The sequence below is a fragment of the Centroberyx gerrardi genome, chromosome 5, assembly GCF_048128805.1.
Source record: "Centroberyx gerrardi isolate f3 chromosome 5, fCenGer3.hap1.cur.20231027, whole genome shotgun sequence".
NCBI lineage: Eukaryota > Metazoa > Chordata > Actinopteri > Beryciformes > Berycidae > Centroberyx > Centroberyx gerrardi.
In genome coordinates this window covers 27,096,614-27,113,079 of record NC_136001.1, presented here as the reverse complement: position 1 = coordinate 27,113,079, position 16,466 = coordinate 27,096,614, and the positions used below count along the sequence as shown (strand labels likewise).

Here is a 16,466-nt window from a genome sequence, read left to right as displayed (position 1 = left end):
AACCGAAGGGACCCGCTCTGTGAGGCGGTGACGGACGGCGATTGAAGGTGTCAGAGCTAGTATGGCAGAATTAGTGGTGACTGAAGTACGACATGGATCTATATATAGAGATGAGAGCCAGTTCAGCAGGGGAGTCCAGTTACACACGCACGCTTACGTTCATACACACACACACACACACACACACACACACACACACACACACATTGTTGACAACATCTGGTAATTCTTCCTTCAACTTCATTCCACTAACTAATTTTATTTCCCAAAATAATGCAGCTATCAGGAGATAGGTGCATCATATTGCTGTGCATTGGTAAATGTTGTGCTTATGAGGAAGCAGTGAGTTGTCCTTCTTGCCAGTTCGTGTGATTGAGTCTTTATTTGTGAACCTGAATATAAGTAACTGATGAGAAACCAGATCTACCTTTTAGGGGTGGGACAATATGCTTAACTCAGGATACGATTCCATATGATTACTACAGCAGAATAAAATGTAGCTGATATTGCGATTCATTTTTCTGCCCCACGATGCACATCGTTTTTTATCGCGATATATTGAATTTCGATATATAGTCCCATCCTCCTACCTTTACAACAACACATCCCATAAAAAAGATTAAAAGCTCAGGTAGATCCTAGGGAGGTTCCAAGACGACTCTTTCCCATGATGCAACAGCTCGTTCTACAGGCTGGTTTAGCTGACATGTCACATCGCTGAAAGGTGTGTCTGTAGGGAGTGTGCTCTGCTGTGGGTGGGTAACGCAAAGTTTGGAATGTGTGTGCGTGTGTGTGTGTGTGTTTTTGAGTATGCGTGCGCATGTTTGCATGTGTGTTCGTGAGCATGTTTGTCTATGCATATGTGTGTGTGTGTGTGTGTGTGTGTCCATTACAACAGGTATGTACAGCTACATAGGTCCATGTATGTACCTGTAGCTTTGTCTGTTTTCAAGCTGTCAGGTGCAGAAGAGAACAACAAAGCAGACCAGCATGACTTCATTCCTTCGCAGTGTGAACACCCTGTACATCAGAAGTGGAATGTATATAGAGTGACATCCTTAAAACATCATTCAACTAAACACACATTAGTTATTTTCTGTTTTTTTTTTAATCATTTGGAATCCACTGGTATTCATTTATATGTTTGTGTCTTAATTCTGTAAAGGAGTCCGACAGGAATGTGGTTCACAGCCAGTCAGTTTCTGTATCATATTGCACCTACTATGGGAATCCTTTAACAGGCTCCGTCATATGTTCCATACTGTGTTCCTCCCACTGTGTATATGATGTTACAGGTTGCAATTGCCAGTCTTATACCCTTATATATGGCGCGGTTTAACGGGCAAAATTGTTCTGGGAAATGGAAGCTTAGCGACCATTCAACCTGTCTGCTGTACAAACAGGAGTGTTACCACGTCTGTTTGGTTTAAACTCATTTACAGTACGTTGTCGAAACATGAATATTTCAATTTTTTCGCCGAGAGGTGCTGCTGAAACAATGGCCGCTTTTGAGTGAAAGGTTCAGCTCTTAGGCTACGGACTGATTCTATCACAGTGACTCACTCAAAGACTGTATTGTCTGCACACCCCACCCAGGCACTACCCAAAGGGACACACAATGCAGTGAAGTCATGGGTTAGGTATAGGCTCAGAGATACGGCTGGAATTGTACTTTGCACTCCCACTGCTTTGCAATTACTTGTGGTCTGTTGGAATAATAGGAGTGACATGACAACAATAGGAGCAACATGACAGCTTCATAAACACCTGACTATACTTGTTCACACCTTTGTGGGGACTTTTTCATTCATAATCTCAGTTAGAGTGTTTTCAAAGGTGTTCGAAATGTGCTATAGAATACATTTCCATCTTTCCATTCCTGCAGTTTGCCGAATATTTGCTTATACAAAATTTGCTTTCTTAGTAAAGTAATAAGGAAGGTGAAACTTCAGAGAGGCAACACCCATGCCTTAAGCCTTTGCAAAATTATTTGTCATGACTTCTGCACTTTTGGTACAGCAGTGAATAGTATACTCTGATTCCGCAACAGTCGCAACCATTTTTTTTTAGCACTGGCATACATGTTTCTTGGCAGTTTTGATGTGCAGGGTCACTCACATTGAAATTCCCTCCATTTGCCAAGGGAATTGGTCGTTTTTCAGTGGCTCAATCAGTAACTATTGATTGATACAGTTAATATTTCAACTGAGTAATCGCATGTTGAAGTGACCCAGGTCTAGGAAATACTGCTGGCATTCTCTTTGATTTGCCTCTCAGTATTAGCCTCCTGAGGTTATGAAAATACATGATCGATAAAGTTTTTAGCTGAACTTGGCCTCACTTGGCAGATAGTTGACCCAGCTGTGATATCAAACTAAAGTCGCGCCCCTCCCTATATTCTCCTAGGCAATTAGGCAGCCAGGGTGGTTCCACAAGCTGTCTTTTATTGCTGTGAGTGAATGTGTACATAAGCATTTGTCTCTATGTGTGCATATTATGTATTCCTGTGTGTGTTGGAGAGATGTGGGTGTGTGCTTCTTGATAAGTAGGTTGGATATTTTAGCAGGTAAGACTGAGCGAGCATTACATTGATGGTTAAAATATCTTTATGCATCTGCCCAACCATGCATATTTTTGTGTGTGTGCTCAGAGTAGTATCTGTTTCCCTGAGAAGAGGCTCAGATGTGGCCCCTCATCAGATGGGTGACAGTCCCCGGTCAGCGCTGTTCCCTTTATAGCCCAGAGAGTTACGGCCCGGCCTCTTCTGACTACCATGCCGACGTCTCAGCCTTCCCCCAGCCCCCTCTGCTCTCCGGCCACGCCCCCTCTTCCCTCTGCCCTGCCCCCTGTCCCACTCCGTTCCCTGTGTGTTGGGAGCATGCTGCAGCCGACAGACTAGGCAGAGGTTGACACACACACACACACACACACTCGGAGGCACATTCAGCCAACATGGGCCAGTTACTGAGCTGGATCCGAGGCCCGCGGGACACCCCGGCCCTTCAGGATGTGGCCGTGGAGCAGCAGGTGTGTCCATATGTGTGTATGTGTCTGTCTGTCTGCCTGTCTGTGTGTGTGTGTGTGTGTGTGTGTGTGTGCTATTGTATGTGTTGAGCAACTTATCCAAAGTATCCACGTGTATTTTGTTATGTTAACGTAAGTTAGTCTGCAAACATAAGGGTACGTGTATTTGAGATGTTGTGTTCGCAGTTGTGAATGAGTACTGGTAGTGTTACTGTGCATGGGTTTTGTATGTTTAGCAAAGGACTTATACGGGAAGGCACGTCAGGAGGAAAACTGTCTTGGCACCAATCCAAGTCAGACCTCCCCTCTCTCTTTCTCTCTCTCTCTCTCTCTCTCTCTCTCTCTCTCTCTCTCTCTCACTCTTTCTCTCTCTCTCTCTCTCTCTCTCTCTCTCTCTCTCTCTCTCTCTCTCTCGGCTGGGAGGTGAGGAGGGCTGGAATGTGAGAGGCTCCCGGTCAACCTCCGGGAGTTTAGAGCCAGAGTGTGTTTTGTAGTAGTGAGATATTAAGCCAAGGCTGGGACAAGGCCTGCGTTGTTGAGGACATGTTTGCTGCCAGTTGTGTCTGTCTGCAGGAAATGTGGATGGACGCCTGTTTTGATGTTTTGATGGTTTCTAAGGGGATAGGCGTGTGTTTTTTTATACAAGTAGAGTGTTTCTAACAAGTGCAGACTGTGCTGTTTTCATTTTCATAAGAAATAGTTTGAATGTTGAATCGGCATTCTCCCATGATTATCAGCAGTGATGGAGCAATCCCAAATGGGTGTGTGAGTTGGAATACGTCTAGGTGTTTTTTTTTTTACAATAGTTAAAATTGCATGTTTGTCATGTACTGAGGGCTCAATGTGATTATCTTGTGTAACATTTTCATGCATGTCTGGCAGACAAAGTGACCTAAAGTGGTGATAGATGATAGACTTATTGTCTATCCTGCTGTCAGTACTTTTGTTATCAGCGCTGAGTTAGCTTAGTGTGAGTCACACTATGTGTTAAAGGTTACACAACTAGTGCGGGTTGGTTGGGAAGAGGACTGGACGGAGATAACCTATCTTCTCTTTTTTGGTGGGAGGCTGTGTGTTGTTTTCAGCCAGATTCCCAGGCCTGGATTGCATTTTGCCTCCCACCCCAGCTCACTATCATCTGGTACCTATCATTACAGTGACAGGAAACGGCCACTGGGAAACCATATCTTGACGGCGCATTCATAACCATCACAATAATGTCCAATGATGACAACGAGACAATGGTGTCACACTTATCCACATGTCCAGTGCACTTCTCTGTCAAACACACACACCCATTACTAGCTAAGTGGATGTGGTATACGTCAGTCTTGACCCTTCACACTTATGGTTGCATACTTTGATGCAATGGTCAGCAATTTCCGTACTTACAGTACTGCAATATGTTCTATTCCTCACTAAATCACATCCTGCATTACTGTGTAAATCTTAATTATTTAAGACCTACTGATAACATACTTAACAGTATCTCTGAAATGCTGGTTATGTTTTGCTTATACATACGTACATAGATATAATACACCTGTCTTATCAGCCTAAATCAAAGGCTGCAATAGAAAAGAGTGTCCTATTCCCCTCTATTTGAAAGCCCATAGATTCGCCCTATTTGCCCTAATGAAATTCTGGTGTTGGGTATTCTTCTCCTCTTCGACCCAAGTCGAAGCGACGAAATTTGATAATGTATAATATATGAATAATGTATGAATACCCATGTTATAGGGAAACAGCTTTATTAATGACATGTGTCTGCCTGGAGAGGGGAGGGAACAACACTCTCCAGCACGTGGATCAGAGTGATACACCCTCAGGCTGTTGTGTGAGAGAGAGAGAGAGAGAGAGAGAGAGAGAGAGAGAGAGAACATATTGTATGGGCGTGTGTGCACAGTCACTTGTGTTGCAGCTACATATGTGCATTTCCTGTACCACATAATTAGATGTAGTGTTTATCCCACAGGCCAGTGATGGAGTCTCGTGCTGTCAGATTTCTCGCTTCACGTACAGTTTGGCTTGAGCTTGACTGCTGATCTAATCCGATCACGCTCACAGGCTTTTGTCATGTTGATTATATAAAAGCACCTCTGGCAGAGCTTCCAGGCCTCTGGGCTTACCTGAGAATGTGCTTTAGCAGGGTGTTGTTGCTCAGCACAAAGTTTTTTGGACATTTGCTCTCATGTCTGTTTACATCTGTTATGCTTGAGGAAAAGCTAGTGCTCCTGCCACATGATGTTTTTACCCGACAAGTAAGGATAGGAAATGAAAGCTGCAGCAGCCGTGCAGTCACTGGAAATTGTAATGTGATATAATCATTGAGATGCTCGGCATTAGTCTTCACACAAACACATGAAAGTAGCAAGCTAGAAGTTGGTGATGACATGTTGGCTTAGCAAGCTACTGAATACTATGAGCTAATTGCTGACATCTCTATCTCGAGGTTGTTAGCAATTAATGGCTATAATGCTTTAAATATTGTTCGTTCCACTTGTTTAACATCTGGCAAACAGTTTGAAACTCGTTTATTCAAGCATGCAAGGGTAAGACATAGGTTTTAGCTAGCATACCGACAGTAGAAAGGTTTCTCAGTAAGTAGAAAAAGTTAATTTACTTCTGTGTGTTTAAGTGTGGGATGGAGAATGTGGGTAAACAAACCAGGGAGAATGTACAGTGCTAAATTTAGACTCATAGATGGTACACAGACATCCAGCAGAGCAAAGAATATCCCTGGTTTAAAGAGAGTGGGAGAGACATGGATGCCGAGGGGAAAACCAGAGAATGGGAGTTGTAGAGAAGAGAGAAGGAGAAGAGAAAAAGCAAGCTTGTGAGAGAAAGAGAAATGTAGGTTGATACTGAGAGAGAGGATTGTAAAAGTGTTGAAGAGTATGACATTACTTTGCATCTTAGAATTTAAGCAGACACACCTATTACAAAGGGGTGCAGCAGTATTATATTATAAGATTAATTTTAAGACCAAGTTCAATTGCCAGCAGTTAAGTAGTGCAAGAGAAGAAGTCACAGTGCCCAGAAAATACATACAGCAACTATTGAAGTTGAAGTAATTTTGCATAGTTTTAGTGGACAGAATCATGTCCTGAAGTTGTTATTAATCTTGAAAATAAAACTAAACTAAATAAAAACCTCTGTGCCTAGATACAGTAGAATGCCCTACAGGACTATGAAATTGTACACTTTAAAGGGTAATACCAGTATTTTTTAAGTTTTTCCCAATAGGTCGACCCTCTACTTACTAAGTTATTCCTGGTGTGTCTGCACACAGTCAGCGCAGTTGGAGATGTCAGGGCTCGTTTTCCTCCCTTCAGAAGAAGTCAAGTCAAGTCAAGTTTATGAGTGTAGCCCTTAATCACTGAGAAAGCCATTTGCTGACATTCATTTTTGTGCAGTATGAAAAACAGCTTCCATAGACTTGAAAACAGCCTGAGCTAGATTATCCATCACAGTAAACATGAAGCCTAAATTTGGTTTTGACAAAGTTTCTGTTTTATCGTTATTTCATTGTGTTTGTACATTGAGTTGAGTGTTTTTCTATCACTGAGCACATTATGTTACGCTCTGCTTCCTGTCAGTCACCTGACACCCACAGGAAGAAATGGAAGTCTCCTCCTGCAAATAATCCCTCAAAACATGTCACCTTACAAACTTTATTGTCACATGCATGTCTTATTTAGGGCAGCAGTTTATAGCAGTTAATTTCTAGCTAGGTTTTACATAAAATTTGTATTTAAAAAACAATGAAAAATGAGTAAATGTTAAAAAATCTAATGACATATGATTGGGCAAAATGTAAACTAGATGTACGGCTACAACGTTAAATGACACTGGTATTCTCCTTTAAGGAAAGGTGGCTTCAGCAGTGTTAACTGTGTTTGTTTCTGGGTCTGTTTGGGGCGATGAGCGTGTGTATGGAGGGGTGGTGGTGGCTGTAGGGAGGAGGAGGGGAGGAGAGGGGCTAGAGTGACATTGGAGTGAGTAGGTACAATATTTAGAATGGTGACAGCTAGTTTTTAATATTTATGGGACACAAACGGTAGCTGCTTATAGGAACTTGTGTACTCCAAAGGAACATGGTAAAGGCCAGCTTTTATAGTCAGACAAGGCCTGTTTCACACACACTTTAATAACCTCCAATATATTTTGGCAACGATGTATCCTTGTATTTCCAATGCAAAACACTTTTCACAGCACACTCTCACTTTGTTAGTGCCACTAAACATACTGCTATCAGTCTTGTGCTTTCCCACAGGTTTAGGAAACAGTAATACCCTGTAGCCCACCATTTTGAGTTTGCCTGTGAACTCCTAGAAACAGAACTTGAGTTTCAGACTAGAAACCTCCCACTGTTCTCAACTTCAGATTTCCTGATTGGTCAATCCCTGGAGATGGGCGGGTCCATGGTCTGGTTTAGCTCATTAGTTGTCAACAGAGATAATTGTTACTAAAGGTTACCAAGTAAGGCGTAAGCATGCAGCTTTCTTTCACAAACATGCACGCACGCACGCACGCACACACACACACACACACACACACACACACACAGAGATACACAGAAGCAGAGGATAGGCTGTTCTTGTGTTATTAGAGTCAGTCGGGGGCAGGAATGTATCAGGCGATTTATTCGGCAGTCTCCCACAACAGACACAAATATGTCTTATCAAAGAGATGCCAGGGCAAAGATTGCATAATAAGTCGAGGTGAGTGGTTCCACTACTTGTCCTTTTTAAGATATTTTTAGACAAATAGAATATGGCCGGAGGAATGCAGACACAAGGCTGTTTGCCTCTCAAGGAGAAACCGCTGAGGTCCCATTCTAATACATCTACCATGCACTTCTCCTGACCCCTGTGTATCCCTGTTTAAGGTGATAATCTAGTTCGACTTGGCTGATGGTTAAACAGAGGATATACTAACTATACTATAAAACCAGTTCATTCATGCTCACGTTAATGATGCTTTCAGGAAATGCTTTCTTGTTGCTTGTAAAGAGCAGTTTGTGGTAACATAAAAAGGGTAAAGTTCTGTCTCTTTACACATTTCCAAATGTATTGGACAATAAATCCCACATGCCAAAGTCCTCTGCTAAATGCTGTATCAGTGTCTACCTACTGCAGGACAGAATCTGCTCAGTTGTCTGTTGTTGAATACTGAAAAAGTTTTCCATGGCAGCATAGACCACCCAGTACCAGTTTTGTTTTGTTTTGTTCCTGTCTCATCTTCCCCCATGTTATAGTTTACCCTTTGATAATACTTGTATAACTTGTAAAGGGATTAAATCTTCAGCATTCATCAAAATTCTAGTTCTACAGGCTGGCTGTAGTCATTCAGGAAGCACATAGTTTAGAGAAATTAACCCCCAGGGATTATTTTTTTTAATCTCATGGCTGATATTCACATGCAGTGCATTCAGCAGAGCACTACAACTATTATGCCGTCCAAACATCCGCAAAATTATTTTCCTTTGCATTGATTTGCATGAATTTATTTTCCTGGGCAGAGAAACATGTAGCAGTCATCTGCCATTTTACTGAATGTTGTCATCTGAACAGAGGCAAAAACGGTCCAGTCTGTAGGAGTCTAGTCTCCACACTCATGCAACAAAAACAACAGCCTGATAGATAAGTTGACAGACATACAATAAGCCTACAGAGCAGTTGTAGACACACACACACAAACAATCCTCCATTCATTTTCATCTAAGTGCTATATATGTTCTTAGACACAAGGGGGTGCCGCTTTCTTCAGCCCTCCCCTTTAACATTTTTGATCTGCAGACGTGTTCCCTTTAAGATTTTGGTGCTGAGTGCATCACAATGCTCCACCTAAGAAGTTAAAGTCTCTGGATTCACTTTTGCTTGAACTCAGGTACTGAACTTTCAATTAATCGATGGAATCTGCGGTGCTCACGTCTAGAGAGGCGAAAGATGACGCCACCATGTTTTTCCAAAATTCTTACATAACCCCTGGCTGGTGTCCAGCAGCTGCGTTTCCTGGCTGTTTCTCTGCTTTGAGGCTATAGCTGCATGACTTTGAAGAGCTGCAATGTGGAGAGGAAGCATGTCTGGACTCGTTTTGGGGTGAACACCTTGTTTCAGTTCAGTCTCGTCCTCCTAACATCTTTTTCTTTCTTAAATTGTTTGCTCTTGTTTCCTGTATAAAGGGTGTGGTTTGGGCTAGATGTGACGTGACTCCCCTCCCTCCCTCTCTCTGTCTCTGTCTCTCTCTCCTTTTCTTTCCACGCACACTCTCCCTCTCGCTGTCTCTGTTGTTTGAGTGGCTCTGCAGTCTAGATTCCTAAGCAGTGAGTGTACCAGACACACCCAAGCTCTGCCAAACAAGCCTGCTGCAGCAAATCCACTTTTGCCTAGTAATCACCACCACTTCACCCTGTGAAGTGGTGGTGATATCTTTATGATATCTTTAAGATATCTTTATGTAGGCCATTGTGTCTCTTATCAAGCTACTACCCCCCCCCCACACACACACACACACACACACACACACACTCTGACCCAGCCCAAAGTTTCCCTCACACATGGAAACTGACTTGGCTTATTTATTTTTCCTGGCCAGCAGTGAGAAGTGGGTGGGCTTTGTGTGTCTGGTCACCCAATCTGACTGAGCCTGATCCACTGCCTTGTGGGAGAAGAGGAGGGGCTTCAGCAGCACAAGCTTGTTGGGCTGCTTCCAATAGGAGGAGCAGCAAGTTTTTCACTGCTGGGGCGTGTGTCTATAGTGTGTTTATGTGTACATGTAAGTGTATGTGTGCATGTGTGTGTATGTGACATACGGTATAGACTTCTACCAGAGGGAATCTAAGGTAAACGAGCCTCAAGAGAGCAGCTTGGCAATATACACAGCCATATATATAGAGGATACACACTCAACCTCAAACCTATGGTATGTACCTAGCCAGTGCTGCCCTTCATGCTTGCTCTTTTGTAAATGTGTGTGTTTTTGTGCCCGTCTGTATGTGCTGAAGGGCTTCCTGTTTGACTCATACCTGTCAAATCACTTTGAAGGCTTGTATGGCAGTTCGATTACTTGACAGCAGCTGTTATGATCACAGACTTGGCAACTTTTGTGTATGTGCAGGCATATTTAACAACAATTCAGCGTGGTATGTTTTGTGAGACGACAACGTCTACAGCATTTAGATCTGTTTACGTGTCAAGTCGAGGAAAGCTTGGGAAACTTGGCAAAGAACTAAATATTGTTACTGTGTGTATAAACTAAGGGAATCAGCTCAAGCGTTGCCTCTGAGCTTCTGTTCTATTTTAGCAGCTCTATCAATAATATGCCACATATGTCAGTGGGCTGACAATACTCCTCTGTGTGGGTTTAGGCAAAGAATCCTGTGACATTATCAGGCTTCTTCAAGCCAGGGTCGGTTGCTTTGTGTTGATAAAAACATGTTCTTCAGTATGCACTCGATAGACAAATACAGTACAAATACAGCAAAGTAAAAGTCTGACATTTCTGCTCTTTGTATTTGATGGAGAATCAACTAACCTTGCTCACCACTGGATCCATGCATCCATCCAACATACCAGGTAAAGTGTATGGTAGTTTCCAAGAAAGGAGTAAAACTGATTAATGAGTAATAACATATTGCACATTATGCAGAATGAGGCAGTATAATCCAATAACTAAAACATAAAACCGACAGAGTGCCCTCAGAGTGCCAGCTCACAAGCAACTGGACAAGCTAGTGACTATGACTATCCATAAACATTAGCATAGATATTAAATTAGGTTTAACTAACTAAATGAACTTTGTCTTCAGTTTATTCAGCTGTCTGTTTACTTTTGAAGAATTCCCTACAGCAATAATGTTCATTGTCATGCAGCCCTGCACTAAAGATCCAGTCCACAGTTAGCTTTGTTGCTACTTTTAAAGTCCTACTCCAGGTTCTTGGCTTGTGCCACTGCTGCTCTCGTCATTGCTGCCATTGAGATGAGGTGATTCACATTTTCACTATCGACCATTTCGTCAAGTTGCCAGTGCTATATTAAAGTCATGGCAGCAGCTAGGGCGCTGTACCCAGCCTTCCTCACATGTGTCTGTTTGTGGTCTGTGGGGTGGGGCCCAGCATTAGTCATCAGTTTTCATAACCAACCTCGAGAGCCCAAGCTACTGCTTTAATCACTATTGTTGGGTAAGCTCTGGGTAAACTGCATCATTTTTTCATTGCTGACAGACAAATATGTTGTGAATTAATGTGCATCATATCATTGGCTCATAAAGTGCATTGGCGACCTCAGAGTGCAGCCCTGTATGATCTGACATCTCTGTGCATTATACCCGTCCATAACAGGAAAGGGACTTGAGTGCCAAGCTTCAGAGCGAGCGCTTCAACTAGAGTTTCCATCTGATGATTTGTCAAAGTGGAAGAATGGCGTTTTGAAATGGGCAATGGTTTCAAATGGCACTGTACTTCCATTATCCACATTACCTTAGTGCAGTGCATTGGTTGTGCGAGTAATGTGATAGAAATATATGCAGTCTATTTGACTCTGAAATCCACCATGTGTCTATTTTGGCCACACTCATTTTGGTTGCGGAAGGTGGGAGGCCCCAGCTTTCCCAGAAGCACTGCCATGCTGATATTGGTGTCCAGTTATCAACTACGTAAGCCAGTGTTGTGTTTACTGGTTACTGCTACAGGAGCTATAGCCCTCAGCTTTGTGCTATGTGGTACTTGTGGGTGAGTGTGTGTGTATGTGGGTGTCATGTGTCACAGAAAGCAGGCATGGTTATGGACAGGGTCTGTCTAATGCACCGACCAGAGTGCCCTCCAACACAGTGCCCTTTGCTTTGTACGTTTTTTTTTTTTGTTTTGTTTTTTGGTCCTCCACTAATTGCAGTGGACTACAGCTGCAACTTCTCAACTTTCAATCAACTCAGAGATCACTGGCACTCTGAGGACATTCCCTCTCCTTGTTGATCTTCACATGAACCATTTGTTCTGTTGCGATTACTTTGTCCACCAGTGTGATGGATGACAGAAATCCTGGGATACTTACAAGACCCCAATGTGTTAAAACAGGTGTAAGAGGACCTTATAGCTGCAGGTGTTTGTGACCACTGATGTCTATGAGGACAATGGGTTAGGGTTCATGATTTTCACCAGGAGATAAGGGTGGGGGTCTTCTGTTGAACTGACCACATGCCATGCCACAGGTCTATATAAACCCCTGTATGGGCTTTTGGAATGCCTATGTATTTTAAACCTATGGACACCATTGTGTTATGGAGGAGATGAGTTGGGCTCTGTGTGTGTGTGTGTGTGTGTGTGCGCGCAATGTATGTGTGTTTGTTTGTTTGTGTGTGTGCATTCAAATGTGTTTTGGTGTTTACAAGTGTTAATGTTGTGTGTCAGTGGGATGAAATGAGTCTACAACTGTACTGCTGTATGGGTTTACTGTACATTATGTCTGTCGACTCTGTTTGACTCTGTGAACTCCTGTTTGACAGCCACAATATTTTCATATCTTATAAAACAGACACACGGCACCTATCGTCCCCTTCCCCTGCCAAGACCTAATTTCAACCAGGTACAGCTGTATGACATTTCTTGTGCACTCTGATCACGTCTGTGTATGGCCACTGCTGGCTGCATGAGAAACGTGTGGTCCTGTACAGCTCAGTGGGTAGAGCATGCCACTAACACTGTCAGGGTTATTGGTTCAATTCCCACCGGCGCCACCCATCTTAAACACATACGTATTTACTGTAAGGCGCCTCCATCTGAACGGCATAATGTTCATGGCATGTGCTAAAAGCAGCCTGCATATGCATTGTGTGTCTATGGATGGACAGTTTGTTTTCTATAAGCACAGAGCTTCCTTCTGTAAGCTCAGACCAGTCTGCTGTGGGAGGCATGTGAAATGTTGGAATGCTGCAGTTAGGAGTCAACAGACAGAAAGATTACAAAGAGTTTGGGTGGGTCTCAGGTGAGCACAGACAGTTCAGTCAGGATCAGGTGAGTATAACAAACCTCTGTTTTAGCTATAGATAAGCTAATCTGAACCTCAGGGATCAGTTAAGGAGTAGATGAGTAGATTAAGTTCTGCTAAGTCCTGTAACTAAATATGCCTCATGAATTTGCATGGTGTTTACAGAAGTTGGGGAAGTTAAGGACCTCATGTTAACTTTTTATATTTTTGATTCCTCACCTAGTTATATACCCATGTTATTTTATCACTCTATATTGTCCATTAACATGCTGGGTGAGTAAAGTGCTAAATTAGGTTGGGAAGTGTTAGAGGTGTCTTAGGGCTTTCCTTACCTGTAGCAAAAATTAGAATTATTTCCAAAGTAGAAAGCCAGCCTCAGCTTTTTAGTAAACTTGCCAGTGCGGCACTTACAAGGATGCCATCTAGGTGAAATCCCAGGTGCTTGTAAGACAACATCACCTGCAGTGTGGGGAAGATCAGAGAAGCAACATTTTTACTTCACTATTTGGCCTGTTTACATATGACTGGTAGTTCTTATGATCCTCTGATATGGACATTGAGACTCAACTTGTAAACATGTTATGTTCCCCTGTACCTGAGCTGTAGTCACCTTCATGTCTGTGGCACAGTCTATTGTTCATTTTATGGACTGTGAATGAAAAGCAAATATTTGTTTGCTTTTCGAAAAGTATCTGGGTGGTTCACTGCATGTGCTAGCCTAACCTGTCTGTGTTAACTTCCATTTGCCACATAAAGGCAGGGGAGGTGGTGAACTTTTGCAGTGGTTTTGATGTGAGACTGTGCCTTGAGGGAAAATTATTTTGTTTGTGTGCTGTTTCAAAATGTGTCAAGTTAAGGAAAATGGATTCTTTGCACACCACAGAGAGAATATGAAAGTTTTCTATAATGCGTGGTGTTTGTGGTAAAACTGGATCACACAGATTTTCATTCATTTATTTATTTAGTAGATAACTGAAAGTAGAGAGAGACAGGAATAGGGAGAGAGAGTGAGATGGCATGCAACAAAGGTGCGAGGCCAGATTTGAACACAGGATGTCATGGTTGCATGGTATGCACCTTAGCCAATTTAAGCTAACAGGACGCCCCTCCCTTTTATCATATTTGTTGATGCCATCCAGATTCAAGGCTAAAGCATTGTACATTTCTCTGCATATGGCTGTGGTAAAAGTAATACATGCATTTGCAGCCATGCCCGCAGACGGACACTGTTCTGACATCTTATAGGAGGTCATAGCTCATGGAATGTGTATGAGGGGTCAAAGGGCAAACAGCTATGTCACACTAACTCTGAGATCAGCAAGGTAGCACATTCCTTAAGGTCTTCACTCTGTTGCTGCTTCTGGTTCCTTTGGCCCAACACCTTCTCTGTGGACTGCTCTCATATGATCATGCTAGCAGTCACATGAGGAGCCAAACTCCTGTTCCGGCCAACTTCCCTTTTATTTCACTGACAAATCTGAAGCGTGTTATATTGGTCAAGTAAGAAGCTAATACAGTTTGTATTTATGGAGCACAGTATAAATGTACGGTGTGGGATGTCTAGGTAACAGTAGGACATGGTATGAGTGCTGGTCATTCATTGGGTCACTGAGGGAAGTTTTGTTTCCTCAGAGAGAGATATGTGGTTTGTTTACTTCCTATGAGTGGTCTGAAATATATTTTTAGGACAAAAAGGTGAAAGCCAATACTGGAATGACCATGATATCTTACAATCAAATGAAAACATTACTAGACAGTGTGTTAATGTGTAAGAGTAAAGTGTTTTGCCAATGCACTACTGGTCAAGTGTGTGACTTTTTAACTTTGGCACCATTCAAAACATTTTCCAGCATTTGTTTCATATATTTGTAATGAGAATGTCTTCCCATGCGCTGGATACTTGTTTCACCCGCAAATTAAACTTACAGAACACATCAGCTAACATGCCTTACCACCCAACATGCACTACCACTCTGCTTCCTTCTTTTCAGTCATTGGAGTTATTAATTTGGTTGCTTAGCAACCATCAATATTTACTGCAGCGAGAGGAGCAACGTGACCCAACCTCTCCCTATGGCACTGGCTGCCCAGGGTGCTTGTGACCTCACTTCCTCCTCTCGCCCACTTCCCAAACAGTGGGTGAAAACGCATATTCCTTCCTACCTTCAGTCCTTGTTTCTTTCTTTCTGTGCTTCATTATTTATATATATATATATTCAGTCAGAAACACTTTAGTCACAAGATAAAACCATTAATCACAAGATAAAACAACATTGGCTGCATTAATTTGACTCTTGCAACCTCTTACAGATCAATGATAAATTATTCCTAAAGAGAAAAATATGTCAAAGGAAACAGAAATGTAAGTAGGAGTAAAGTACAGGAGCCTTGCTTAGTTGGACAAATCTTAAGTGACTTTCCTCGATTCCTCTGCTCCTCTCGCCCCATCTGCCTCTGAACTCAAAAATCTTGAATCTTCACCACCAGTGAGATTTTAGAAGGAAATACAGAGACAGGGTATGAGGAATAGAGACTCATAACTGACCTGAGGTTGAAGCAAGGCTAGAGGAAAGAAATGATTCACATGTTCTATCCCTGAGGCGGGTTGTGACCTTATCTGTGTCAAATGTATCACCAGCGTGTCTCGACTGCACACAGGGTGTGAGGCAATCATTGACGGTGCTGAGCTGCAATCATTTCTAAATAAAAGGTCCCAGATTACAGACTCTATAGAGTGATGCAATTCGCAATGTGTGCCTCTTTTCCCCCCTGTTCATCCCTGTCTTCCTCCCCTTCACCCACTTCACTCTGGCTCTCTCACAGACACACAAACTCATTTTCCCCTCCGCCCTGTCATATCATCTCAGTGTAACTTCAGTGTGAGCCACGCTGGCTTGACAGGTTCGGTCACTCAGAGGCTTAAAGGTGCTTAGACATGGCATAATGATAATGGCATACTGCAGTACACAGTTTTACTCACAGGACTGAAACATTGGTTAAGAATGAATTGAAATTCATTAGAGACAGAGACATTTAAAAATTGCAAGCAGTGAGTCTAAGTGGCCATGTAAATTAAGGCTTTTTTTTTTTTGCAATTATGCAATTCACAGCCTGTGCGGTCATGACCAGATGAACTCATGACCTTGTATGATCAACATTAACAGCAGAACTATAGTATTGCAAAAACTGCAGTATACTGCAAACATAAGCAACGCCATCTCCAAACTCACTTCACTTGAAATAAGTGGGCAAAGCACCATTACTCTTTGTCATAATAATGTCACTGTGACGCACTTCTGTAAACAGCTGAGACAAGACTATCATGTTCACTAACTGGCTGGGTTGGGTCTGACTGTACAGTGATACAATGCCATACAATGCACTGTAATGGATGTGAAACTAGTGTCACTAGGTGTCAGTATGGGTGGAGGCTCTCTGCCCTGTTATTCACGCCA

General features: G+C 42.5%; 1 protein-coding gene across 21 annotated transcripts in view; it reads left to right on the top strand.

Annotated features, from left to right (window-relative positions):
* Positions 1-16,466, top strand: part of cast (calpastatin) — a 40,219-nt gene that overhangs the window by 4,278 nt on the left and 19,475 nt on the right. For 2 of the 21 annotated variants that reach the window (XM_071918917.2, XM_071918911.2), the window contains exon 1: positions 2,904-3,027. The exons of 15 other annotated variants lie outside the window; for them this stretch is intronic. In XM_071918917.2, the coding sequence (XP_071775018.2) occupies positions 2,953-3,027 (75 nt within the window). In that variant the 5' untranslated portion in view covers positions 2,904-2,952. Of the gene's footprint in view, positions 1-2,902; positions 3,028-9,791; positions 9,952-16,466 lie in introns of those variants that run through there. 4 more of the 21 variants (XM_071918912.2, XM_071918908.2, XM_071918905.2 and 1 more) reach the window with 3 other exon arrangements.